General features: G+C 36.1%; 1 protein-coding gene across 1 annotated transcript; it reads left to right on the top strand.

Annotated features, from left to right (window-relative positions):
* The first annotated feature begins 507 nt into the window (after positions 1–507).
* LOC103502976 (general negative regulator of transcription subunit 3) lies at positions 508–26,992 on the top strand. Its single transcript, XM_008467107.3, has 17 exons — positions 508–812; positions 912–1,043; positions 3,403–3,540; positions 7,751–7,801; positions 9,008–9,097; positions 9,192–9,338; positions 10,813–10,923; positions 14,982–15,041; positions 17,045–17,785; positions 18,378–18,545; positions 22,419–22,587; positions 24,756–24,907; positions 25,365–25,643; positions 25,730–25,864; positions 25,950–26,131; positions 26,345–26,453; positions 26,754–26,992. Exons 1-16 carry the CDS (start codon positions 720–722, stop codon positions 26,409–26,411), a joined length of 2,715 nt encoding a protein of 904 aa, XP_008465329.2. The 5' UTR covers positions 508–719; the 3' UTR covers positions 26,412–26,453; positions 26,754–26,992.
* Positions 26,993–27,465: the final 473 nt, after the last annotated feature.

Here is a 27,465-nt window from a genome sequence, read left to right on the forward strand (position 1 = left end):
TGGATTTAGATTACCACATTTGTTTTATGGTAATATAAGATGACGTGGATTTTTTAGATTCTCATATTAAGTAATTAAATAGTAAATTTCGTATATAGTTTTAACCGATAAAATTGAGTATCTATATATATTTTTAATCTAATTACCACTAATGTCATTTTGCCCTCTATAGTTAGACAAAACTTCATAAATAATCTTTATACCTTAATAAAGCTCTCATACATAATCTTTAAACTTCAATAAAATTCTCATAAATAATCAAACTAAACTAAAATTAGATAATTATTTTGTTTTTATTCTTAAAATTAAGTACATTGACAATATTTTTATCTCTAATTTTATAAAATTTATTTGAGACATTCCATCATCGAGTACATAAGTGCCGGTTGAGTTGAGTTCTTATCGAGACCTATACTATAAATAAATTGTCAATTATATTTTTAAATAATTTAGTTAATTGGATGTAAATTTTATCTTAAAAAGAAAATAGCATGGGGGCGGAGTGAGCAGGCAATCGCGCCTTTTATTTACACAGACCGTCTTTTGTGTCTTCACAATCGATCATCTTCTTTGCAACCGATGCCCGTACACACATACGAAACAGGAAAGACCCGGCTGGGATTGAGCCAATCCGATTGTTCATCCGCCCTTCCATTCCAATCCTCCACCTTCTTGTTTTTGGCCAATTCATTCTTGAAATCTACATCTCTACTTCTGTCATGGGTGCGAGTCGAAAGCTCCAAGGGGAAATTGACCGAGTTCTCAAGAAGGTCCAAGAAGGGGTTGACGTCTTTGACAGCATTTGGAACAAGGTTCATTTCCCCATCCACTCACTCGCTTCCGAGAATGTGAGCTTTTCCTGTAAATTTTGAGTTGGGTCTTAACTTTTTTCTTGTTTGTCTCGTTTCTAGGTTTATGATACCGACAATTCCAATCAGAAGGAGAAATTTGAGGCGGACTTGAAGAAGGAGATAAAGAAGCTTCAGAGATACAGGGACCAAATCAAGACATGGATTCAGTCCAGTGAGATTAAGGATAAGAAGGTTTTTTCCTATTTTGCATCTTTATGCTCTCAAAGTTACTGTGGTTTCTGTGAACTTTCAATGGCACATTGACTCGTAGGATGGGGTTTATTTATTTGCTCTTACAGTCAGTTCTTAGTAGTTAGTACATATCAAATCAATCACTTGAACACGCATTTTATAGTTGGGAATTTAAGTCCGTTTACCTTTTAAAGATCCAAAAGTTATTGCTTGTAACTTCTAAACGTAGCTTATATGAGATGGACCGAATGTGGAGATCCAACCTTGGACTCTAAACCCTATGTTGAACCATCCCGATGAAGTGCTCTAATGGAAACCTCATTTTCTTTTGGACACTCATACTTGGTCTTCCAATTGGCTTTGGTCAAGTTCTTATTAACAACAGTAGACTGTCGGGATGGAGGTTGGTCGATGAAACAGAGCCTAGAGTATTCACCTTAGTTGTCCGTCATCCATTGCATCTTATCCTGACCCAATATTTGGCCACAATGTACTTTTACTGCATTACCTGAGGAATTAATCTTATGCTTTTTGTCCATTCCATGAAAACTTTGAAAAGACATTACGGCCTCTCCCACAAGCCTTAGTGGATACGCTACATATTATCATCTTAAAGGTAAATGGGTCAATTCCCCACCCCATAGTGGCTTCCTCCCATAGCCAAACTTCAATTCTCTATTCGAATCTTCAAGTTCAGAAATTTTCTTCTATTGTTCACAATACAGTGGCAAGGGACTTGAATTCTCGTCCTCTTGAGGTTTTATAACTTCTCTGAAAGAAGTCCATGTTCGGCTCTTCTATGGTTGAAAGCTCTCCCTTCCTTTATGAGGTGGTGTATTTCTTTGGATCCAATAGCCAAGTTTGTTCCTGAAGAAATACAAGGTTGCCTAGCATTTTCTTGTTCCAGACTATATTATGCTCCTTTGCTGCTTAGGAATTAGGTTAATGATCCAACGTAAAGTCTGGCCAACCCTCAACTAATTTCATTCCACCATTTTTCCAGAGGGAGGCAAAAAGGACTAGTGCTGCAGTTAACAGTTTCAAATTTGAGAGGGCTTTTGACCCCTGCAAGAGAGCCAGTCTTCAGACTTCAAGAGAATCTGCTTATGATCTGAAGTAGTCCTTACTTTCCTTGATCTGAAATGTAAAGAACCAACCTTTCTAATTCTAAGATTTGTGGGAAGTTATATCTAATTTATCTGTAGTATTCTAAATTTCTAATGCTTATTTGTTTATTTTTTATTTTTTTATGAGAGCAGTATTCTATAATCTTATGAGAGTAGTATTCGTGGGAAGTTATCTCTAATTTATCTTGCTTAAATATTCTAATTACTACTTATAATATTAATATCTATTTCATATTCCTTATCTAGAATAATTAGAGTATACACTTTGCATCAATTTATTTGATTGAGTTTTGTTAACCAAGAGAGCTATCCAATATACTTGATGAAAATTTTGTTTTTTTGGGAGGATCATTAGGTGGGAGATAGAACTCTGTCATCGGTGTTTCCTAGGTTTTACCACCTCCCCTCTTGGAAAAATTGTTTAGTGTTAGATGTTTTGGTTTGGTCTGGGAAATTTGTCTCTTCTCCTTGATTGAGGGTTTTGACTTTAGGTTGGGGAGAATGGATGTTCGAGTTGGAGTCCTAATCTGGTGGAGGATTTCTCTTATAAGTCTTTCCTTAGAATTTTAATTGATCCCTCTCCCGTTGTTGCGTAAGTCAGGTTTTTTTTTCCGCAAGTTTTCTTGGTTGCGTAAATAGGATGGGCAAGGTTTTGGGAGTTATCTTTGTTAACAAACCCTTTTTGTTGCATTCTTTGTCTAAAGGCGGAGAAAAATCTGGATCACCTTCTATGGGAGTGCCCGTTTGCGAAATTTTCTGGAACTATTTCTTGTAGGAGTTTGATGTCTTGCTTGCTAGCCAGAAAGATCTTCGTTCAATGTTCAAGGAGTTCCTCCTCCACCCACCCTTTAGAGAGAAAGGGTGCTTTCTTTGTTTGCAAGTGTGTGTGCTTTAGTATGAGATTTGTGGGGAAAGAGGAATAATAGGGTGTTTAGAAGTGTGGAGAGGGACCCTAGTGAGTTTGGGTCCTTGGTTAGGTTTCACGTTTCCCTTTCGGCTTCGGTTTTGACGGCTTTTTGTCATTACTCCCTAGGCTCTATTTTACCTAGGTGGAAACCCTTTCTTTAGTGGGGTTTTTTGTATGGCCTTGCATTTTTCCATTATTTCTCAGTATAGCAGTTATTTATTTAAAAAATTTATTTATTATAATAATAATAATTTTTTAAATAATAAAATTGTAAATCTTGATGACTGAGACTAATTATTTTCTATTTTGATATTTGTTGGTACAGGTCAGTGCGTCTTATGAGCAGGCTTTGTTGGATGCTCGTAAACTTATTGAGCGTGAAATGGAAAGATTTAAGATTTGTGAAAAGGAGACGAAAACTAAAGCCTTCTCGAAAGAAGGTTTGGGTCAACAGCCTAAAACTGTATGCTCTTAAACACTATTCTCACTCATCTTTGAGCCTAAATGAATTGATAACTAGCTAAACATGCTTCTAAAAAATTGCTTCCATGATTTGACGTGATTTGGTACTTGTTCCATTAACTTTTAGCAGTTATCCTTTTGGAGTTTGCTTTAAAGAAAGTAAATATTTTTTAACTTAAGTTCCTCGATTGGTTAGATAATCTCGAATTCATCACGATCACAGCTTCTTGGCGGCAGATTCACTGTCAAAGCTTTTTATGGGTTATTCTTTTAATGACATCTGTAATATGTGGGGCCTTACTATATAGATGTACACACACAAAGGGGCAATCTTTAACTTTCCTTCCTTCTTTCTTTTGTCTTTAATCTTTCTCAGTTGACACTTCGTAGTCTTTGAGCTTTTGCACTCTCTATAGCTTCTCAATCCTTATTTCTTTTTGAAATGGGAACAATACTTTTCATTGATATAATTAAAAGAGTCTAATTCTAAAAAATACATATCCAAAATCAACAAAAATAGCAAACATACAATGTGAGCAATACAAAGAGATAAATAAACCGAAGAAATAAAAGCATTCCAATGCAACTGAATGCCCGAAATAGAATAGAATAATTAGCAAAAGCTTTAGATTGGGAATACCACGTTGAGGTAGAAGGGACACTGAGCTCAACTGATCGAACCAATCTAGTGATTTGTTGTGAAAAACCTTCTGATGATGTTCAAGCCAAATCTTGGATATTGGAGCCTTGACTGTGTTGGACCATAATAATTGAGATCTAGTAATAATATAGCTTATCAATCATCAGTTAAAAGTTTTGTTTCTTGTTTAGAAAATGAAAAAAGAACTTCACCTGCTGTTTCGCAATTTAAAAGACTGTTCTGTAATTTAAAAGATGGGGAGTTTGATTGTCAATTTTTTTACGAGGAATGTTAACAAGGATGTACTCTTTCTCTATCTTTTTTTTTTGCTTTCATGATGAACAAATCAAAATCTATGTGACTCCATGTGATGTCTTCCAAAAAGTGTTGATCATAGATCCTTTTCGTCTGGACAAGGCCCTTCCAAAATGTGGATACTGACTTTGCGAGTGTTGAAGGAAATTAGGGTTTATTGGGTTTATTCCTATTTATTTTTTTCCACATTTGTATGTTTACTTTATTAGCATTTTGGTCTCTATTTATTCACCAGTGCAATAGGTTACTATGTGCACTTTGATTTATTCAATATAATATATAAAATTATCAGCGAAAATAGTGGCTCTGAACAATGAATTGAAGGTGGTAGGTAATTATACTCTCATATTCGAGTTTTGAAAAGAAGAGTTACACAAAAGAATAAATGTCTATATTGTTCACATCCTGTGAAGTTGTGATTTTGCTTGGGCAGTCTGGCATATTTTTTTATCTGTTAAATTTCTGATTTGTTAGTTTTTAGAATTGCGAAAAAGGCAGTAGAGGAGTTGAGGGCACCAAAGGGGTGTCAACCTAGTTGAGATGTTCGAATGTGCCTCCTGATCTATAGGTTTTTACTTAATGCTCTTTGTATAACTCTATTGTATTTTGAGCATTTGTCTCCTTCAATAGATTAATGAAGAGACTTGTTTCCTTTCCAAAAAAAAAAAAAAAGAAAGAAAGAAAGAAAGAAAGAAAGAAAAAGAAAAAGAAAAAAAAAGAAGAAGGAAAAAGGGCAGTTAATGAGTTTTTTTTTTTTTCATTCAACCTTTCATGATAAAAGAAGGTTTTTGAGATTGTTATTTCGTGGGGGCTTTGGAGAGAAAGAAACAAAAAATTGTTTAAGGGACATCGGAGTTTGTTTGGTAATGTCTAGTCCTTTGTTAGATTCTTTCTCTTGAGCCTCTGTTTCTAGATTATCTTGTAACTATTCAATCCTTATTTCTCTTGATTGGATCTCGTTCTTCTAGTTTGACTCTTTTCTGTGACGGGGCTTTCCTTTTTTCTATATTGTGCATTCTTTCATTTTGCAAATCAAATTCAAGTCTCTTCATGAAAACCATATACATATGGAGGTTGGTTATAGTTTTGCCATATTCATTTGCATTATGGAGTTTCAACACATTTAAAGCTTTAGGTGATATGTGTGAGGATATATTGAATGCCACAAGAAGGGCTCAACTCATGGCTCAATCATCAGCCTACGCTTTTAGTTGAATGATCTGGAGTATTTTGGAAGTTTATTTGGTTAGAATTTGTTCATGCCTCAGTTTATAGAGGTGGATGGTGGATTCTCTAAATGGAGGAGGATTATAAGATAAGGCATGCTATGGAGCAACATATCTATTGCTATTTTGTGGTTGCTTTGGAAGGGAAGTAATGCAAAAATCTTTTTGGAAAATTCAATTTCGTCGATTATTTTATGACCTTGTACAACTCATGGCCTCTAATTGGCGTAGCCAGCACAATCTCTTCACCCCTCTCTTTATCAACTTAAACTGGAAACTGGAAAGTTTTCTTGTTACCTCTCTTTGTTAGGGAAGGGGATGCCTTGTCACATTGCCTTTTAGGGTACAAGAGTTGGTTTTCTTTGGATGTTCACATTTGGAGTCTGAATCCTAGTGAAGGGTTTTCTTGTAAATCCTTTTTCAGATTTTTGTTGGATCCCGCTCCTGTTGGGAATATGTGTTCGATGTGATTTGGCGGATTAAGATTCCTAAGAAGACTATGTTTTTATTTGGCAAGTCTTGCTTGGTCGTGTGAACACTTATTTTTTTGGATAAAAACAACTTTCATTGAGAAAAAAAAAATGAAAGAATACAAGGACATACAAAAGAAAGCCCACTGAAACACCTCATCTAAAGGAATGGGTTCCAAGTAAGTAAAATGTTACCGAGCAAATAGTTAAAAAAAAGCTTTGAAATCAAAGCCGTAAGGGACATGTGAAACCTAAATAAGGACCAAACCTCATAAGAGTTCCTATTCCTCCTCCCTTTGAAAACTCTATTGTTCTTCTCCCCTCAAATATCTTCTAGCATGACACACACCTCCGCAAACCACAAAATACAACCTTCATCTTTGAAAGGCGGACGGAGGAGAAACTTTGCAATCATAGCACAAAGGTGAGAAAAGTCGTTTTTTTTGTGGCCTGTTGAGGTGTGTGGGATGGTTTGAGATATTTAGGGGGGGGGGGGGGGGGAGAAATGGTAAAGTGTTTAGAGGCAGGGACAGGGACCCTTATGAGGTTCGGTCCTTAGTGAGTTCCCATGTGCCACTTTGGGCTTCGGTCTCGTAGCATTATTGTATTGTAATTATTTTCTAGGAAACATTTTACTTAGTTGGAACCCCTTCATTTAGATGGGGTGGTTTGGTGGGCTTGTTTTTTGTTTGTTATTGTATTCTTTCATTTTTTTCTCGATGAAAGCTGTTTTTCTTATAAAAAGAAAAGGAAATAAGATAATTCCTTTTAGTCAGGTGATGCCAATGAAAGGTTCTAGTTCTTTCCTTATTGTCTATGACACGTTTATGTTTTCTCATAATTTTCTTATGTTTTGTTGTTTTAATTCATTTTCTATTATGTTTTTGTATCTCTTTTTAGGATATTTTTGGCTTTTGTCTAGAATCAGATTAGCAAGTTCTTCTTTGCTTGGTCCTGACTCCCAACTGCCTACCCACTCCCGCCTCCACCTCCCTTTCGTGCGAAAAGTATTTTATGAAGAGCCAACATTTCAAGGGGAATGGATGGGAAGTGCAGAAATACATCTGCAATTAAAAAGAACCTATATAAAATCTAGGATATGCCTAAGGGCTCTCCTAAAGTATAACTGAGACCCAGTTACTGTACAATCTACCAGAACGAGGCTATATGATAACAAAGATTTCTTTTTGATGAGCGTTGAAATTGTTATATTTTTGGCTAAATCGTTTTTCCTTTTTCAGCTTCTATTACTTTGCTTTCAAGTGTCATTTTCAGTAATATTCTATGTCATGGGCTATATATTTGTAGATTGATTCAAAGCCCTATTGGTTTTTGACTTCCTTTCCCTGTCAATAATTAGAAGTTTTCCTCTTGTTTGTCATTTTAGTCATTTTCAATATCAATTAATTTTCTTTTAAGTGGCTTTGAAGGAAAATTCTTGTTATTTTGTCTATTCTTGTACAACTTACTTGTATATAGTAGCTTTGCCTACACGTGAAAATTTGTTTTCTATTTTTATTGTTGGCTCTAATGAAACTTCTCTGTGGTTTTTAAACATAGGATCCAAAGGAGAAAGCTAAATCAGAAACTCGGGATTGGTTGAACAATGTGGTATGGAAATCTACTTGTACAGAACCTCCATAGACTATATGAATGCCCTATTGGAGAACAATGCACATTTGATTAAAGAATCAGCATGTTGTTCTTAGTTGCAGTAGTTGAGCTTCCAGATTTCAGGAAAAATTAATACTTTTTTAAATTAGAAACCGAAACTTAAATAATTATGGCTTCTTCTTGGTGCTCCATTGTCAAAGATCATTGTAATCATGGTTTGGTGCAAATTTTAGACAATTACGCAGTGTTTTCTTAATCCCTTCATGAGGTGGGGATATCTTGCCTTCTCTCTTTTTTGTGCTTCCCTTGATACTGAAATATGTGTTTTCTAACCAAAAAGGGAAAAAAAGAAAAGGAAAAAAGTTTGTTCCTTAAGAAGGTATGTGCAACCAACACATCTAATCAGAGTCTAGGCTGTAACCTTAGTTCAACTCACTTGCCTTGGTATCTTGCTAAATATATCGGTCTACCTGGAAGGTCTTTTTTTTAGGACTACTTTCTGTTCCTTCAGGCCTTTGACATTCCAGCTTATTTGTTTCAAGTCACTGGGTCTTCTCCAACCATCATGTGTTGGCCTAGTGGTAAAAAAGGTGACATAGTCTCAATAACTAACTAAGAGATGATGGATTTGATTCATGGTGGTCATCTATTGGAATTAATTTCATACAAGTTTCCTTGACACCCAAATTTTAAGGATCAAATGGGTTGTACTGTTAGATTAGTCGAGGTATACGTAAGCTAACTTAGAGGCTGTACAGACATCAAACAAAAAAGTCACTGGATCTTCTCTCAATCCTTATATTGAGGAGTCCTATTTCAGGTTCCTATTTTTCTCCTTTGACATGGTTTTCTTTTTGGGATTAAGAATTTTACTACAAGTTTTTCAGTTTGATTTGGGGTGGAACTGATTGGCAGACAAGTCTTCTAATCACTTTACATATGCTAGAAGAGGTGTACGCGAAAATAATTGTGTATGGTATTTGTTTACCCTTATGAGGGCAAACGTTTGTATGAAAGAGTGGGAATGGTGGGTCCCCTGCTAGTTATTTGAGTAAATTATGCATTCGTGGATAGACCAAACTCTTGAAATCCTGGAATCTTAAATGAGTCTTTTCTTTTGTTTTTTATGTTTATGCTTGGTAGGAAAAAGAAAAACTCTGTCCAATTTGCTTAACAGGCACTCAATGTTTTTATTCTTGTCAGGTTAGTGAGTTGGAATCTCAGATTGATAATTTTGAAGCTGAGATCGAGGGTTTGTCTGTGAAGAAGGGGAAAGCAAGGCCACCTAGATTGGTTAGTAGTAGTATACTCTGTATTTTCTAAAATGATGTGTTGTTCTTTCCTAGAGCTTTGATTTTACAAATATCTGCTCATTTTGCTTTTACAGGTTCATCTTGAAACATCTATTACTCGGCACAAGGCTCATATAATGAAGCTGGAACTGATCTTGAGACTGCTTGATAACGATGAATTGAGTCCTGAGCAAGTCAACGATGTCAAGGACTTCTTAGAAGATTATGTTGAAAGAAATCAGGTTATAATTCCTTCCATGTCTTTTGCATTTCTATTTTGTTGTACGGGTGCTAGTACTCTCTCTCAGTAGCATTCATTATGATGATGCATAAAACAAGGGCCCAAACAATGAAGCAGACAAAAATAAAAGCCAGTTACAAAGGATTGTTCTCATTGTTTGATAAGAGAGTGACAGGTTGCTCTCATTAATTAGAGTTAGAAATAGAGGAACATTACAAAATCATAAAGATGAGGAAGCCAAAAGGGATGTTTGGGACTTCAAGACCTCTCTTAGCTGTTTACCACCTCACAGTCGTCCAAGTTATAAGCCCAACCAAGGCTGTTTTCTTTCTGCTAATATGAACTTCAAAGCCTTTCTAAAGCAGTTCAAAGGATAAAAATCCAGCTCACAATCACACTCTGCTGTTCGCAATCAGAAAATGATGATCAGAAGTTGGTTTTGGCCTGCTTTAACACTGTTCAGGAAATCAGCCTCTATGTCCTTGAAACTCGTTAGGATAAGGATGTCTGCTTTCAATACAAAGAGAAAGGGTGGGAATATACCTCTTCTCTAACCTGGTCAAAGTATAATGAATTTATTGGATTATCAAATGATACATAATGTGATACAATTAGAAAAAGGTATTACAGTAAAAAAAAAAAAAAAGAATAGATAACCTGGTAAATAGGTAGGACTTATCCACTAAGTTTGAACAACGAAAATAATTTGAATTATCTAATGTGATTAAGAGCTCTTGAAAAGATATGGTTGAGAGGTTCTCAATCTACCAAATAGAAAGAATGAATGGGAGGCATAAAAATATGATTAGGAACCTCTTCACGCATATTTTTTTTTATGATGGTGATGGATAAATACGAAATAGTCCAAGGCTTCTAGTACTTGAAGGTGTGAACTAGGATAGAAACGTAAGAACTGGTTACGAAATCAGATACAAAACAACCGAAGGCTAGAGAAGGAGAGGTGAGAAGAAATGGTTAAAATGTTGCTGGAAGGTGACACTTGAATTGTTGTTGGAAGGCGGCAGTTGGAGGTCAGGGGAAGGAGATAGAACAAAGCATTGTGCAAGGACTACTGATTGCTTACATAGGATATTAGTTTCAAATTTCTTATCGTCAAATGTTGTAAAGTCAAGTCAAGTTGTTGTCTCATTGCATTCATTGAGGTTCATGTTATTTGACCTTGACATTCACAGATAGTAAAGGTGAAAAAAAAAGAACCATGGTTATTGAGGTGAGTAAAAATGGTACGCCATATCGAAGTATCATGTACTAGTTTAGGAATAGTTGATTGATATATTTGGAAATATATTTTTTATGTCCTTATCGACTTATATTGATCATTTGACTACCACTACTGAAACTGTTACTTTTATTTCTTCATCTCATTTGATTGTGCTCATATGATGACTATACTTCAATTCATGGAAATATCACTCACTCTAGCCATTGCCTTCTCAAAAACTTTGTCTGTATAGGAGGATTTTGATGAATTCAGTGATGTGGATGAGCTGTACAGCTCATTGCCTCTCGATAAGGTGGAATCTCTTGAAGATTTGGTTGCAATTTGCCCTCCTAGCCTTGTGAAGGTATGGATTTTTCCTCCCACTTATCCATATCGAAGTTGACAAAAAAACTTATAATACAGTTTTTTGCTGGTTTACTTGGGTGATATATTTATTTATATATGCACATACACATATATATTCAGTTAATTGGGGGATGTTGGGATTGCATAGTCTTCATGTGACTTATGACCTATGGATAGAGTTATTCCCTTATATACGTTAAGTATCAAGGCTTCTTTTTATTTATATTTCTATATATACATATATATTTTTATGAAAAGCACGACTTTCATGAAGAGAATAAAAGAATACACGGGCACAAAAAAATCAAGTCCACAAAAAGAGGAATCTCACTATAAGAAGGGACTCCAACTATACCAACGTTTTCAAGGCGTCGCCAAGCACACACCTAACGCGAGAGGCGAGGTTTACTGGGCTGTTGCACCTTGAAGGTTAGCTAGGGCGAGCTCCTTCAACTAGGCGTTCGCCTAACCACACCTTTTGTCGCCTTGACCACCTTTGTCACCTGATGAGGCGAGCTCCTATCTGTTTTTTGTCCTTTTTCTTTTATGTACTTGTAATGGAAGAGTCAGGTGAAGGACAAATGATGGAAGAGAAATACAGAGAAAACATAAGAATAAAAAGAAAGATGAAGAGTATAGTTAGAAGAAGAGATGAAACGTCTGAAATAGAATTACAGAAAAGAGGAAAAGTAAGACGAAAGGAGAAGAGGTAGAAGAAGAGTCTCATTTGAGACATAAGTGGTGGCTGCATGAAACTGCGAGATGTCTGTATTCTTACCCACAAGACCGTTCCTAGAACAATCACACTGGGATAGTTGCATTGCATGAAACTGCCATCTGGCAATTTCCTTCCATAAATACAAGGGTTTTATTTAGTGGTTGCATGTTTAATAAATAAATACTTGGTCAGATAACCTTTTAAAAAAAATAGTTTAGTTATCTTTTTTAAATTAAATTATTTTAGATTTGAGTAATTTATATAACGTATAAGTGTTCTAAATAATATTTATTCAATTTTTTATTATGTTCGCCCTGCTTCATCCAGGCGGCACCTTTTTGTCGCCTCTCGCCTTTAGGCAATTTGAACACTTGTCACCTTAGAGTGCGCCTTGCTCTTTGAAGACACTAAACTATACAAAATCAAGTTCATAGAACAATTACAAAAGATCTTCAAAGTCGAAGCCCAATAGGAGACATGAAAGCAAACAAGAGACCATAATCCGTCACTCTCCCTCTTAACATCTCTCAACACCCTACCATTTCTCTCATCCCACAACACCCATAATACACACATGTTGGTACACCAGAGAAAACGGCCTTTGGCAAATTGAAGAAGATTCCTCGATCATATCTCTTACAACTCTGTGACAAAGACTGCTCAAACCCTACGTTTGGAAGAAAGTGTTCCAAATGCAGCTTGCCAACTCACAATGCCAAAGGATATGGTCCAAGTCTTCCTCCGCCTTTCGGCTTAAAATACAGCAAAAAGACCCAATTGACAACAACATCATCCTTGAAATCTTGTCCAACGTGCTGATACAATCATGAAGGATGTGCCAGGTAAAGAAGCGAACCTTTCTAGGGACCTTAATTCTTCATACCAAGGAAAAAACCGACTCACCCAAGGGGAAGTTTTGGCCGAGCTCTGAATAGAAGATTTACATGAAAACCTGTCCAAAGGACTAGGGTTTCAGACTCTCACATCTCTCCTCTTGTGGCAAAAAGAGTGATTTTTGAGAAGCGAAAGAAGAGACATCACACCCGATGTTTCCCTATCAATGAGAGTGTGATGAAAACCAAAGGAAAAGGAGCAAGAACTCCCAGTCCACACAAGAAAGTTAGAGACAAAAGGATTTTTAAGAAGGGATAAATTGAACAAGCGAGGAAAAGCCCCATGTAAAAGCGCCAAAGCCATTTGACTAACAGGGTTTTGTTACGGATCTTTAAATTCCCAATTTCTACCTCCCCCCTCCCCCTTGAAGACAACAGTTTCTCAATGCCCTCCCACATAATTTGGCGAGAGCCCTTAACCTTCGCTTCCTAGAGGAAATCACACATCAACCTCTCCGTACACTTGCACAACTCACGGTGGCTTTAAAAAGAGAGAAGAAATAAATTGGAATACCACTCAGAACGGACTTGATCAAGGTAAGACGACTCGCTTTAGAAATGAACCGCCTTCTCCAAGAAGCTAAGCTACTACGAACTTTATCCAACACAGGATCCCAAAAGGCAGCACTTTTTGGATTATTCCTGAAAGGAAGACCCAAATAAGATGAGGGAAGACTTTCCACTTTGCAACCTATCCACTCAACCCATCTTTTAATCTTCTCTTCCTTGCCATTGGTACCCATAACACAACTCTTACCTCTATTAATTTTCAAACCCAAGATCTCTTCAAAGAAATGTGGTTCAAGCAAAAGAAATGAGTTGGAATTACCAGAGCAAAAGCAAAAGAAATGAGTTGGAATTACCGGAGCAAAAGAAGAGAGTATCATCAGTAAATTGAAGATGAGAGAGCTTAACCTTCTTCATCCCAACTTCAAAGGGCTCAAGGATCCTACCTTTCACACACTTGCTCACCAATCTACTAAGGACATCCACCACGATGTTAAAAAGAAATGGGGAAAGAGGATCCCCTTGTCTCAAACTTCTTGAAGCCCAATTTTTTTTTGAAAAGGAAACCAATTCGTAAGGAAACCTCACATCTACATCCTCCATTCATATTTTTTAAAAGGAAACCAGCCTCTTTATTGATAATAATAAAGCTTAGAGTACAAATGGTTTATTGAAAGAGCTAAACAAAAAGAGACCACATGATTAGTAGGCGCACCCGGACATTTCAACTAGGTTGGCGCCCCTTAGCACCCTCATCATATCCATAGCCCAAACATACAAAATAAAGTCTTTCAAGAATACAGCAAGCATGTGCTGTGAAGTCCAAAACTAAATAACATGGAAAAAACAGCAGCAGCACAAAAGAGTAGACAAGAATCTTTTAGTGATGGCTTAATAACATGAGTCGTGAAGAAGATGGCTACTATTGCTCTAGAAAAATGAGGGCCTGCCAATTGAGACTGAGTTCTTGGATGGAGAATGCTTCAAAATCTTTGTGTAGAGTGCACCAATCTGCAGCATTCCTATTAGCTATCTCAAAGCAGTCTAACCAATTCATTTCCTTATCACGGAAGATCCTTTGATGTCATTCAAACCAAATTTCTGCGAACAAATCCTTCACTTATACCCAAAGCCTTACCTATCTAAGACCTTATCCAGAAATCTCAATCCACACGATCATAGGTTTTCTCAATATCAATTTTAAACAACACACCTTCCTTCTTGTTGGCTCTGAATCCTCAATCACCTCTTTAGCGATTAATGCTTGATCCAAGATTTGCCTGCTTGGGATGAAGGCCCCTTGCGACTTCAAGATTGTCGAAGGGAGAATCTTTTTAAGCTGGTTAGCCAAGAGTTTTGCTATAATTTTGTACACACTCGTGCTCATTTTATTGATATTTCTAATGAAGCCACATAGGTTGTCCTTGTGTTTAATTAAGTCGATACAAATAATAAAAAGCATAGAGTGGGTTTTTTAATCCATGGCCGTCACTTGCCTATAGACCTTTAATCGAGACATCCATGCACAAGCTGGTCCAGATAAACACAAATGTAAATGGAAACAGGTATGTATATTGATCGTCATGGGAAACTTAGAATTTGCTGAAATAGAATGTACTCTTCAAACAAGAGTGAACTTAAAATGACAAAAACCTTCTAGACCTTTAATTCGTTGGCTAATGTTTTATTTGTATATATATGTATATTGAGGAATTTTTTGTAATCCTCTTGGCCTGATTGCCAACCTTCTCATAAATATATATTTTATCTTATGAAAAATTGTCATTCACCTATTAGTAATGAAGTTATGGAAAAATTGTAAAAATTTATTCTTCGAGTATGATCCAAAGAAGGCATTAGAAAATAAGCTTGACATATAGGTCCCAAGAGCCTTTTGAATACATTTTTTTGATAAATTGATATGTTATCTTTTGGCAGGGTACACCAGCTCTCAACTTGAAGACGACTACACTGGCAACGTCGGCAACTCAGGCTCCTGTATGTCTTTCTCCATTAATAGTTATCTAGCACAGACATTTGCTTTTCTTATGTACTTGATATTGTACAATATTTAGATGAATTTGAAAGGTATGAGATTTCTATTAAACATTAGAGACTTAAATTTAACATCTGTGTGTGTATGTGTGTGTATTTCTACTTTTAAATTTCTTCACGATTTACATTCTGCTTTATTTGATGCACGTCCTTCAAATGTTTTTTTTTTTTTTTTTTTTTTTTGCGTCTGGACAAGTACCATATTGTGGAAATCTATCATTGCCCATTTGATTTGCGTTCTTGATGTGGTTTATACCAAGGGAAGGCTCTTTACTAAAAATATACTGAACTCCAAAAGGACAAAGCAGCCCATATTTATATGGAATGGGGCTGGGAATAATTTGGTGCCATGAATAAACTAAACAATAAACTATCGAGATTGTAACAACTATCGTGGGTTGGTCTAATGATAAAAAGGGAGACAACTATCGAGATTGTAACAACTATCGTGAGATTAGTCAAGCTGCGTTCACGGATATAAAAAGTTCCAGACTGTAAAAACTAAAGGTAAAAAAACACAGTAAAATAGCATAGCTATTAGGAAAATTTTCTATTTAGACTTCTAAACTTTGGGGGTTGTATCAATTTAAACCTTGAACTAAATTATATCAATTTAAATCCTAAACTTTCAGAAGTGTATCAACTTACACTCTTCTACATGCTTGGTTAAAAAAGATATCGTATAAAGATATAATTGTTTAAGTTGAACTTCTAAAATTGTTATAACTGTATCAATTTAGACCCTTTGTTGAGATTACATTTGAAAATCATTCATGCATTCAATTCTTACATGTATGTAAACTTCTTCAAATGTCAAATTAATAAAATTGGTGATTAGAATTAATGCATGGGCAATTTTCAGAGGAAGTCTTAATTGAGAGTCCAAATTGATTTGCTTTTGAAAATTTAGGGGTTTAATCGATAAATTTATAAGTATTTCATATGATGTGTATCCAAACATAATGTAGTGAAAGAGCGTACAAAATTGATATACTAACAAAAGTTTAGTTTTTTTTATATAATGAAATGAGATAATACAGGGTGAATATAGTTCAATGAAGAGACAAATCTAAAACATAAGGATTAGTGAGTGCACTCGAAGATCTCAACTAGGTTGACGCCCTCTTAGCATTCTCACCATCCCCAACAAAATAAAGAACTAACCAAGACCATGGTTCCAAAAATTAGGAACCAGTTAAAAGCCACACTCAATAACTTGAAACTAATACAAGGACAAATAACATAACTGTTTTTGTTTTAACCGAAAACATAACTCTTACAATTAGTTATGTTATAATTATTTATTTAAGGTTCCAATTGATACAACCTCCAAAGTATGAGGGTGTAAATTATTTTCCCTAACTATCACAATTAGTTACCTCATGGTGGCAGCCTATTGCAAAATGCTCTTTTCCCTGTATGAGAGGGTGAGCTTGTATGGCATGATGGGGTTTGCTTGTATGGAGTTGGTTTCTGTAAAACCCATTGTATTCCTTTTTATCTGTTGTCATGTCAATGAGGTCCAACCTTTTGATATTGAATTGGCATCTCATTTCAAATTATTGCTAATATATTGCTAGGCAAACAAATGTTTGTGGCCATTTCGCTTTAGTTTTAGGAGGTGTGTTATTTACAAAGTTCTATTTTTGTCAAAGATTTGGAGAATTTTCCGTAAGTATTTATCCAGAATTTAGGTGTTTGATTGTCTTGGTGTTTAGGTCTTTGATGATTATGCAAATGCTAAAAAGTTTTTTGTAAAGCTTTTAGGATTTGCATGTAATTAAGCAAGATACATCTGTCATCTGTGAAGTCTATACGCGAACTGCTTATTTACTGTAGCTTAGGATTAAACTAAATACTTCCTCATTTTAGACAGGTTTTGTCGTAATATCACTTTATAGTTGCTGCCTTGCTCCGTCATTTGTAATGGATGTTAAATTTTCCAGGTTACTGCTGCTCCAAGTCATCAACCAAATACTGTCCTTCCAGATCAGGTTGATGATTCAACTTTGCCAGATGCTAACATTGACATTCTTTTGAAGACTCCACCTTCTAAGAATAGTGTCCTTGGTTCGTCTGCGGCTACAACACCCACCGGGAACCAGGCAGCCTCGTCTTCCTTGAATGGTGCAGTGCATGGATCTGGCTTATCCACTACATCATCCATTCTTCCAGGTTCAAGTGCTGTTCGTGCAGTATTGGAGACTACGGCTGCTCCTAATTCATCTCCTGTAAATATGCCCACTTCTGCAAAGGATGAAGAAATTGCTAGCTTCCCAGGCCGTAAACTGTCCCCATCATTTTCAGATTCTGGACTTGTTAGGGGTGGCATGGGAAGAGGTGTGATTGCTAATCAGCCACCCTCCACTTCCTCCCATACTTCTGGCATTGTGGTTCCTAGTAATATTACTCTCGGTAATGTTTCTTCTGCCTCTGAAGTGACAAAGAGAAACATTATGGGAGGTGAAGAACGGACTGGTAACAGTGGCATGGTTCAGTCCATGGTTTCCCCTTTAAGTAACAGACTAGCTTTGCCTACAGCAGCTAAAGTTAGCGATGGAACGACCACAGTTGATCCTTCTAATGTAAGTGATGCAGCGGCTATAGGGGGTCGAGTTTTCTCTCCATCTGTGGTTCCTAGCATGCAGTGGAGGCCAGGAAGTTCTTTCCAAAATCCGAACGAAGGAGTATGATGCTCATTAGAATGTTTTTCAATGTGGATTATTTAATTACTGTTGAATAATGGCCTAATGGGAGATTTAAATCATTTGTGGTGTTGATAATGAATTAATCTTTTGAAGATGAAATATTACTTAGTTATACATTTTAGTAAAAAGTTAGTTAAGATAGTTTTAGATGTCAACACAAGTGTAGCATAGTGCTAAATGTATCTCTTTTTCTTGAGGTCAAAGGTTTAAATTCTCACTCATATTTTGTGTGCTAAAAAAGAAAAGTGGGAGGGGAAGAAAATATAATTGACGCGTAGGTGAATGTTTCTTTCTCTAGTATGCTAAGGTTATTGTTTTCAAATTTGTTCTGAACCATGTTTTTTTTCTTTATATAATACTCACCTGTATCTTTAGGGATAAATGGTTTACTTCCAGATGACTTTGATGTAATGATATCTTATATCCCACTTTCTTTGATGCAAAGTACTTGTAATAAACTAATCTGCTGAAAAACGTTCATTTTCAATCTAACTGATTACTGGCTTGTTCCCATAATAATCTATAAAATTACTATTTTTTTTTATTATGTGGTTAACCATCTTGTCTTCAGGGGCAGTTTCGTGGAAGAGCTGAAATAGCACCAGATCAAAGGGAGAAGTTCTTGCAGCGTCTCCAGCAAGTTCAGCAACAGGGACATAGTACACTTCTTGGCATGACTCTTGGCGGAGGAAATCATAAGCAGTTTTCTTCACAACAGCAAAGTTCACTTCTACAGCAGGTTCTCTTATTCAAAATTCTAGGCTCTCTTTCCTCAATCTTCATTTCAAGTTTGGCAATTATTTGTTTAAAAACAGTGGCCTTTCTGCAAGTCCTTTGTAATTTCTTTTTTTCCTCCTTTTCCAAGCATACAAGACTTTTTATTAAGGAAATGAAAAGAGACTAATGCTCTAAAATACAAAGATAAAAGTAGCGAACTGCAGCAGGGAGATGATTAAAGAGAACAAAGGACAATCATAAAAGAACAACAAACAAAAAGTAACGGTAACAAAGCTAAACAAAACACAAAACATGAGAAATAAAACATCTCAATTTCGACATACATCTTTCACTAAAGAACCACCAAATAGCTTTTTATAAAAACAAAGACAAACAAGTCCCTTTACAAATAATAGTTGTACTACTGCTCAAAGTACAAGATACAACGAGCAAAAACTAAAGAACCTAAGGATTAGGAGGTGTTCCCAGACATATCCTAATCCTTAGCGCTCTAATCATATCCATAATAAGCTACAAAAAATAATAAACACAAAGATCTTCAGTTGTTTCCTTTCAAGAAGGTACATTGTTATTTCAAAAACAATCTTAATTAAGCTAATAATAAAAAACAGCACCAAAAAAACGAAAGCTGGAAAAAGGCTCTCCAATTACCTGCACTGAGTCATCTGCGAAAGCTTTAGATATGGCACACTGCTGAAGGCTTTGAAATTTGAGTCTAGCTGCTTCCACACAGTTTGATCAAGTGGATGACTTCTCATAAAAGACCTGCTGATTTTGCTTGAACCACAGCTCAGAAAGGAGAGCTTTTACAGCAACGAGCCAAATTAAATTGGCTTGTTTCTTCAATATTACACCTGACAAGACCTGCTGCACATTGTTCAGAAAAGAATTATCGAACATCCATAACAATCCACAGCTTGCAAAAGGCTCTAACCAACAATTACTTGCAAGGGGACAGTTAAGAGACAAATGCGGTGAATGCTGCCAAACAGAAGGAGCAAACTGAGGGAGACAAGTAGTGGGTAGGCAGCTTGGGATGAATCATTTCAGCACTGTTCAGAGCTTGAAAAATCATAATCCATGCCATAATATTCACCCTTCTCGGGCTCATGGACTTCCATAGGGCTTTTTCCAGCTCTTTGACCAAAAAACCCTGCAGGACTCTAGGGACCAAGTCCTTTTATCAGGGCTGTCCGACACCTTTAACCACGAAATCAACCCAAATAAGCTTTGGAGCTCAACAATCTCCTCTTCCTTAAGTGATCTTTGATAAAGGAGTCCATGAAGAGAAAAATGATGTCCCAATGGTCACCAACTAGCTTTAAGATGAGTTGAATCCAATCTCTATTGATAAGATAGATAAGAACTTTGGATTTCTCTCTAGTTTCTTTTAAACTATAATTCAGAAAGAACTTCAACTATGTTGAAATATCTAGATGCATCTCTTGATTATAAGTTCTTAAGTTGGAAAGCTCTCTATATTTAAGAATTAGTTCCATTTCACCAAATTAATGAAATTTTAGCTTTTCTATGATTTTCAACAATTGGAAGACCCTTATTCTTTAGTCTTTCCTAGAGAGTGCCCTCTTGTCCCTCGCCCTTAGGCGGTTTTCTTTTGTTCTATGAATATATCTGTTTCTTATTAAAAAAAAAAAAAAAAAGAAAGAAATGTTTGTTTCCCCTAAAAAAAACTATGTTGATTCAAAAAAGCCCATTGAATGTTGAATAAACTGAAAATCATGCCCCAGCAAGAATAGGCATAAGAACGCTAAAATAAGATATGATTGAGAGATTCTTCCGCCTTATATCTAGAAAGAAAATTGAAGGAAGAAGACATAGACGAGGAATCTTCCTTTTCAAATTTTCAGCCATATTAAGGTTACATTGAGCAGAATCCATATGAAAACGTTGGTCTTTTTTGGATATTTAAACTTCCACAATGCGGAATACAAACGATCATCCAAAGGAGGAGATGACTCCAAATATCTAGACAAAGACTTCATTGAGAATTCGTCCGATGGTTCACTTCAAGAGACAATCTTCTAGAATCATCATTCAGAGTAATCAAGGAGAGGAGCAATCGAGCGTTAACAGATTCTGGAGATCAACAATTTCTTCGTCCTTTAACAAACATCCGAAGGAGAAACCCCATGATAATGTTGAAGAGCCCCAAAAGGCAGAGACCAGTTCATTCAATGATAATGCGAACAAATGAGGAAAGCAAACCTTAAGAGGGTAATTGTTGATCCGAGGATCAATTCAGAGTCCTTTGTCCATTTCCTTAAAGTGAAGAGCTTCAACTTTTCACCTTTCCTCCAAGTTTAAGAGATCCTCACGCATGGACTTCTAAGGCTTAAATTATTACTGCCCACACGTACCAAATAAAAACGCGAAGACCATGAATGCTGAATGCTCACAATTACTTTTCTCCAAATGGAATGAGGTTCTTGAATGAACCCCAACCCATTTTGAGATAAGGGCTAAATTTCTGAAAGTGTTTTTTTTCCAATTGCATTCTGATATGGTTGTGTAAGTTTTGCTTGTGAAATTCTTCATGTGAGGCAGTAGCCTGATGACTCATTGAAGGTGGTGCATTTTCTGTGTTATGAAGAAAGTATCTGGAGCTTAAGTGATAGCTTGTTCCAATTATTGAGGGGGCCCTATTTATAATAAAAAACCCTTTCTAATTTAGGTTAATTTGATAAAAACACTTCTAGCCGAGATTTGGTATGAACGTAACCAACACATCTTCCATGACAAAAATAGGGATTGGGTTGACATCGTATGCAGTTCTAAAAGAAACACTGCAGTTTGGTGTTCTTCAAATGCAGAATTCAAAGATTACTCCATACAAGATCTGCCTCAATTGGCCTGCCTTCATCTGAAGAGATACAAGGCAGTTTTTCCAGATTGCTAGTTCAAAATTAGTGCTTTTGTAGTTTCAAAGGCTTTAATATGTATTTCTACTGTTAAGTTTTTACTTTTTATCTTTGCTTCTGTCTTATGTAGGTAGATTATATTGTTATTTTGGGTGTTTACTTTGGTCTTTTCATGACCTTAGTATTGTTCTTGTTTTTTTGGAGATGATGAGGATGCTATGGGGTGTCAACCTAGTTGAGATGTCCGGGTGCACCTACTGATTCTCTTTCTCTCTTTCCCCCATTTTTAGGCTTCTCTATTATTCTCATGGTATATCTCTATTGTACTTTGAGTTTATTATTAATAATATAGAAGCTTGTCTCCTTTTTAGAAAAGAAAAAGAATTGGTGTATGAAACCAGAAATTCAAAGAAAACAAATCAATATTAAGGAGCTTGTTGTTAGTAAATTAAATAATCCGACTTACCTAGTCTTTTTAAAAAAAATTGAGAACGACTTTGAGAAAATCGATGGGCAGGCCCACTAAAGAAATGGGCTCTAATTGTGCAAAATAGTACCTAATTACAAAACAATAAAAATTAAAATACTAGAAATTCTTTTTTTAAAAATGAAAGACTAGGGACCAAATAATCTGACTTGGTGACTTGAGGAGCATAGACAACTGGTTAAGTCATTGTATGAACCAAGAGGTCAAAAATTTAAATCACAATCTGCAACTCTACTTATTGAACTAAACTGAATAAGCTTACCATTGTGTTGCACTGTAATACAATGGGAACCTTTTCTTAATTGTTCTGTGGAATCTTTCTTATTTGTACATGTTTATCGTCGATAATTATGGTTCACTGTCTATTCTTGCTATAACGTTTGTCTCTTGATTTCCTTCGAAAAAATTTTCCCGTTTTCTTGGAGCATTAGTTTTTTTCAACAATTTAATGAAAAGTTTTGTTTCTTTTCAAAAAGAAAAAAAGTGATTTGTTTTGCTATATTTGCAGTTTAATTCCCAAAATTCATCTGTTAGTTCTCAAGCTGGTCTGGGGATTGGAGTTCAAGCACCTGGAGTAAATCCTGTTGCTGTTACATCTGGTTCATTACAGCAGCAACCAAATTCCTTCCAGCAGTCTAATCAGCAGGCATTAATGACGAGTGGAGCAAAAGATTCGGGTACAATCCAACTTCTTTTCTTCATATTGCAATGAGCCTGGCTTCTCCATCTCTATGGTTTGCCCTTCACATTCAACTTTTGCATGGGCGAAGGGGGCAAAATAGTAATTATGAAGCCCTTGTACTTAACTTGGGATAGGACATCACATATTTCTGTGTGTTTTATTTGACTGTATGATCTTGCTTCTTGTCTTCATATTTCGTTCACCTCATTCCTTGTGGGTGCTTTTCATATTCAATGGTAAACCAAGGGGTAAGATAAAGCCATCGAGGGGTGTCTTGGTTTGACCCCCTTTCTCCCTTCCTATTTATTTTGGTGGTTGGTTTGAGCAAAATGTTGGATTAGGATGCTAAAAAATTGTGGGGGTCTTCGATATTGAGAATGGAGTCCTATCCTAAACCCTAAACCCTAAAAGCTTCCTAAACCCTAAACCCTAAACCCTAAAAGCTTTCTTCCTTGTTTGGTGTCTATTAGTTCCTTTCATGCAGCTTCCAGCTTTGCAGCAATGATACAAAATTTGAAACTATTTTCTTTAACATGGAATACTGCATATCTCATCCCTGGCTATTGATTTTGGGCCTGAAGTTGGAGAATGGCCATCCATATATCTAGGTTTACTCCTTAATGGCAAGCCCCATACGGTTACTTATTTGGAGCCTATCTTATCAAAACTGGAGGGACGAGTAAAGGGATAGAAGGGCACTCACATCTCAAAAGAAGGTAGATTCACTATGATTCAGGCAGTTTTTTAATAATTTTCCCACATACTACCTCTCCATTTTCAAACTATCAAGGCTGCTTCCCACTTGGAGAAGTTGTTTAGAAACTTCATACAGAATGGTGACAAATAAAAAAAGGGCCTCAACACCCCATTCAAGATGGGGCCCCTGGCTTGACTGATTTATGTATTAAAAGTCGCAGCATTTTTGCTAAATGGATATGGAGACGAACACAAGAAAGCTGTTTTGTGGAGACGCTGTTTTTAGATACGGTCCACCCTACAACCCATCCAAGCTAAAACTCAATTAGTGTAAGGGCCCATGGAAATAGATTATTCTCAAAAAGCATTAATTCCTGACAACATTGTGAGCAATATTGGAAGTGGGCATTCTAGTACATGCCCTATGTAGGCACAAGAACTTGTCCACTGCCAATTGTTGGAAATAGAATGCTTCTTGGGATCTTATTTTGAGTTGGCATCTCACTGAAGCCGAAATCATTGAATGGTCACTTCTCTCCATGCTAATGTTTTTGTTATGTGAAGTCGTCTTACATCTGATTGGAAGTTCCACCCCCCTCAATCTTGGGTGTTGTCTGTCCTTTGCCAATGGGGAACAACAAATATTTTGATGCCTTTGTATTTGGGTATCATTCTATACTATGGAGAGAAGGGGCATTTGTTTTGTGGCCCTAACCTTCGAAGTCTAGGTGTTGACAATCAGGTAGGACATCAACGATTATGGAGAAGATGGTGCTATTGTCAAGCTTCCATATTCATTATTCAGTTATCAGATCAATGGGAAACCAGATGTTAGGGATGAGCTGCACATAGTAGGCTCATTCAACTATTGCATCATCTCTGAGATTCATTCTAAAATTCATTGTCTAGGATATGTTCCCATGGTTCCACACATCAGTAATGGATGCTTATTTAGATTCATCAATACCAAAAAATTATGGTTGAGGGGAGAATTACATCTATCCATAGGTCAAACCAAAAAGCCACAGATGTGTCATTCCCGATATAGCACTGAACATTGATGTAAAAGAGGTCCTGTTTTGAAATGAGATCCTCATTACAATTTTTCTTTCAAGTATCAATCTGGTGAACTGTGGTCTAGTCATGGTGAAGGATGGTCCTTGGGGTTAAAGGTCAATACTATGGTTGCAGATTCCAGAGAGAAGGATGGGTGTGGTGGATGAGAGGGGAGGAGGGAGGGTAAAGAGAAAACATGACCACCATAATTTGAGAGTGTGTTTGAGAGATTTAGGGAAGTGTGCGATCCAGTTAAATTTTTAGCTTCTCGATGATGATGTGCATTGCCACATATTTTCAAAAGTTATCCTTCCTTTAACATTCAAGAAATGATATATTGATAACTGAAATGTTTATGTTTTCTCATAGAATTAAATAAGAACGACTGACAAAAAAATCTGTGAAATGCAGATGTTACCCATTCAAAAGTTGAGGAGGAGCAGCAGCAACAACAGCAGCAAAGTTTATCGGAGGATACTACTGATTCTGCTGCTGTTTCTGTCCTTGGAAAGAATCTGATGAGTGATGATGATTTGAAAGGATCATATACAGTAGATACTCCAGTATGTGTTTTTTCTGATCTATCATAATTATCAATACTACTTAGGTGCATTAATCGTTCATTGTCAAACATGGTGTTAACTGTTAAATATTCTACATTACATACACAATATGAACCTGTATCAAACGTTATGTCTAAAACTCTTAGCATTTGCTTAGAACTTCTCCTTAAATGAAAATAGTCGAACAAATTTGTTGGATATTTAGTTTACTTGCGAATGTGTCCTAACTAGGATTATTAACAGAACTAATTGAAATGTAAAGGAAGAAGAACTACACGATAGACCAAGTTTATGACACTTGGAACCTCCCCTTTTGAGTAATGCTAACACAAGCCTTAAATGACTTTTGCGAGAGCTTCTCTCAAATATTCTTTTATTAAATTACTTTTTTTTATAAAAACTGTATCACCTGATAATCAAAGCAGGGATCTGAATTTCCACTATCTGTATGTTGTAGGTTGGCATAACTGCTTCACTGACTGAGACAGCTTCAGTAACGAGAGAAGATGACCTTTCTCCTGGTCAACCTTTGCAGCCTGGCCAACCTTCTGGAGGTCTTGGTGTCATTGGCCGAAGAAGTGTTTCTGACTTGGGTGCCATTGGCGATAACCTTAGCGGGTCCGCAATGACTACTGGAGGAATGCATGATCAATTCTATAATTTGCAAATGCTTGAAGCTGCATTCTACAAGCTACCTCAACCGAAGGACTCAGAGCGTCCAAGGAGCTATACTCCAGTTCAGATACTTATTTCTTTATTGTATTTACTTTATTTGCTTTACTCCATAGAGTTTATCTTACTCTAAACTTATTTCATTTGCAGAGGCACCCTGCACTTACTCCTCCGAGCTATCCTCAAGTACAGGCCCCTATTATAAACAATCCTGCCTTATGGGACCGATTAGGTCTAGAGACCTACGGCACTGACACGTTGTTCTTTGCATTTTACTATCAGCCGGTACTACTCTCTCTATCTTTTCATGTAATGCTTTTTTTTTTTTTTTTTTTTTTGGCAATAAGATTAATCATGTGCTGGGCTGCAGAACACCTATCAACAATATTTGGCTGCTAGAGAATTAAAGAAACAATCTTGGAGATACCACAGAAAATATCAGACATGGTTCCAACGACACGAAGAGCCAAAAGTTGCTACAGATGAGTATGAGCAAGGAACTTATGTGTACTTCGATTTCCATGTTAATAATGATGACCTACAACATGGATGGTATGTTTACTTATTAATCTCACCAATTTTTTTTGTTTGGTACCTTACTTCTTTGTTGACTTGTGTAAATATAAGGTCTGATCTTGTGTTTCATAACATTAAGAGGCCAATTTTACTCTTACGGATATGTTAATGACTGATATGATGGTACAAAAACAATACTTGTATGTGTAATATGTTGGTAACTGTATTTGAATTATTTCTGTATTGTAGGTGCCAAAGGATTAAAACTGAGTTCACTTTTGAGTATAACTACCTTGAAGATGAACTCAATATATAGAGGATGCAACGGCATTGATCAAGAAATTTTAAACTTACCCAGGTTTGAACTTTCCCCAATGATCCAACTCTTTTCTTTTACACAGACTAGAAAGAGAGAGATATCTGTTGCTTGACAAGTAGTTGTATTGATTATAATGGGTGAAAAGAATGGAAGTGTGTACATTTTAGTCTTTGTTGTAGTCTATTTTCTTCTTTAGATGTTTGAATTATTTCCACTTCGTAATGAAATTTGTAAGGAATGGTTACTTAATTTGTGTGGTTTAGATTTTGTATTTTGAAGCTTTGAATTAGTATGAAGGTCATCAATTCGATCATCTTTATTTTCGTTTTCCGTATGCAGGTTCATTATCAGGGAAAGGTTGTAGACTTGCACACCGTTAAATGTTGACTTAGCCTTTTTGTTTTCCCTTCTCTTGTTAATTGTAAAGGACACATGGTTATCAGTTATAAAGATATTTTATATTAACATGCCTTCCCTTATGTTGTCTTTTATCTTATGTTCATTGGATCAGATCAGACCTTTACTAAGCTATTTTATAATAGACTTTCGGAGTAAGAAATTAGATCTTCCAGCTACAAGCCCAGGAGAAAATGAATTAAATCTCATTTTAGAGTTTGCTTCTTTTAACTTTTTAAGTGTTTCAAACAAGTCATTTAGGAGAGAAATTGTGGTGTTTGTAATCATTCAAAATAGCTTTTCAATATAGTTTTTGAAACATTCTTTTAAACGAAAAGAGGTAAAATAAAAATGAGATTTTTTTTAAATAATTTTTTCTTTAGTTAATCTTGATGGCTGTCCTTGGTCTCGAAAACTTATCTAAGGCAGTATTTAATGATTTTGAGCTCCCAAGATCCATACTTCATTCTACTGTAATAAATGTTCTAAAAAAAGCATTTAACAGTACCACCGAATTTTATGGAAGTATGGGCCTTTCATGTGAATACATGGGCTTTTTCTAGTTTGATGAAGATAACCCTTTTCACAGGTACCTTCTCAACCTTTTGATGCTTGAATGAATTGATGGGAAAGTATGGAGGAAAAGGAATGGTTA

Source organism: Cucumis melo, chromosome 4, assembly GCF_025177605.1.
Source record: "Cucumis melo cultivar AY chromosome 4, USDA_Cmelo_AY_1.0, whole genome shotgun sequence".
Lineage (NCBI taxonomy): Eukaryota > Viridiplantae > Streptophyta > Magnoliopsida > Cucurbitales > Cucurbitaceae > Cucumis > Cucumis melo.

What these genes read in the sequence shown, in the direction of transcription:
- LOC103502976 (XM_008467107.3), top strand. Translation starts at nt 720, where the DNA reads ATGGGTGCGAGTCGAAAGCTCCAAGGGGAAATTGACCGAGTTCTCAAG. An exon ending in GTGAGATTAAGGATAAGAAG is followed by an intron (nt 1,044 to 3,402) that starts GTTTTTTCCTAT and finishes TTGTTGGTACAG; the next exon opens with GTCAGTGCGTCTTATGAGCA. An exon ending in GCCCTCCTAGCCTTGTGAAG is followed by an intron (nt 10,924 to 14,981) that starts GTATGGATTTTT and finishes ATCTTTTGGCAG; the next exon opens with GGTACACCAGCTCTCAACTT.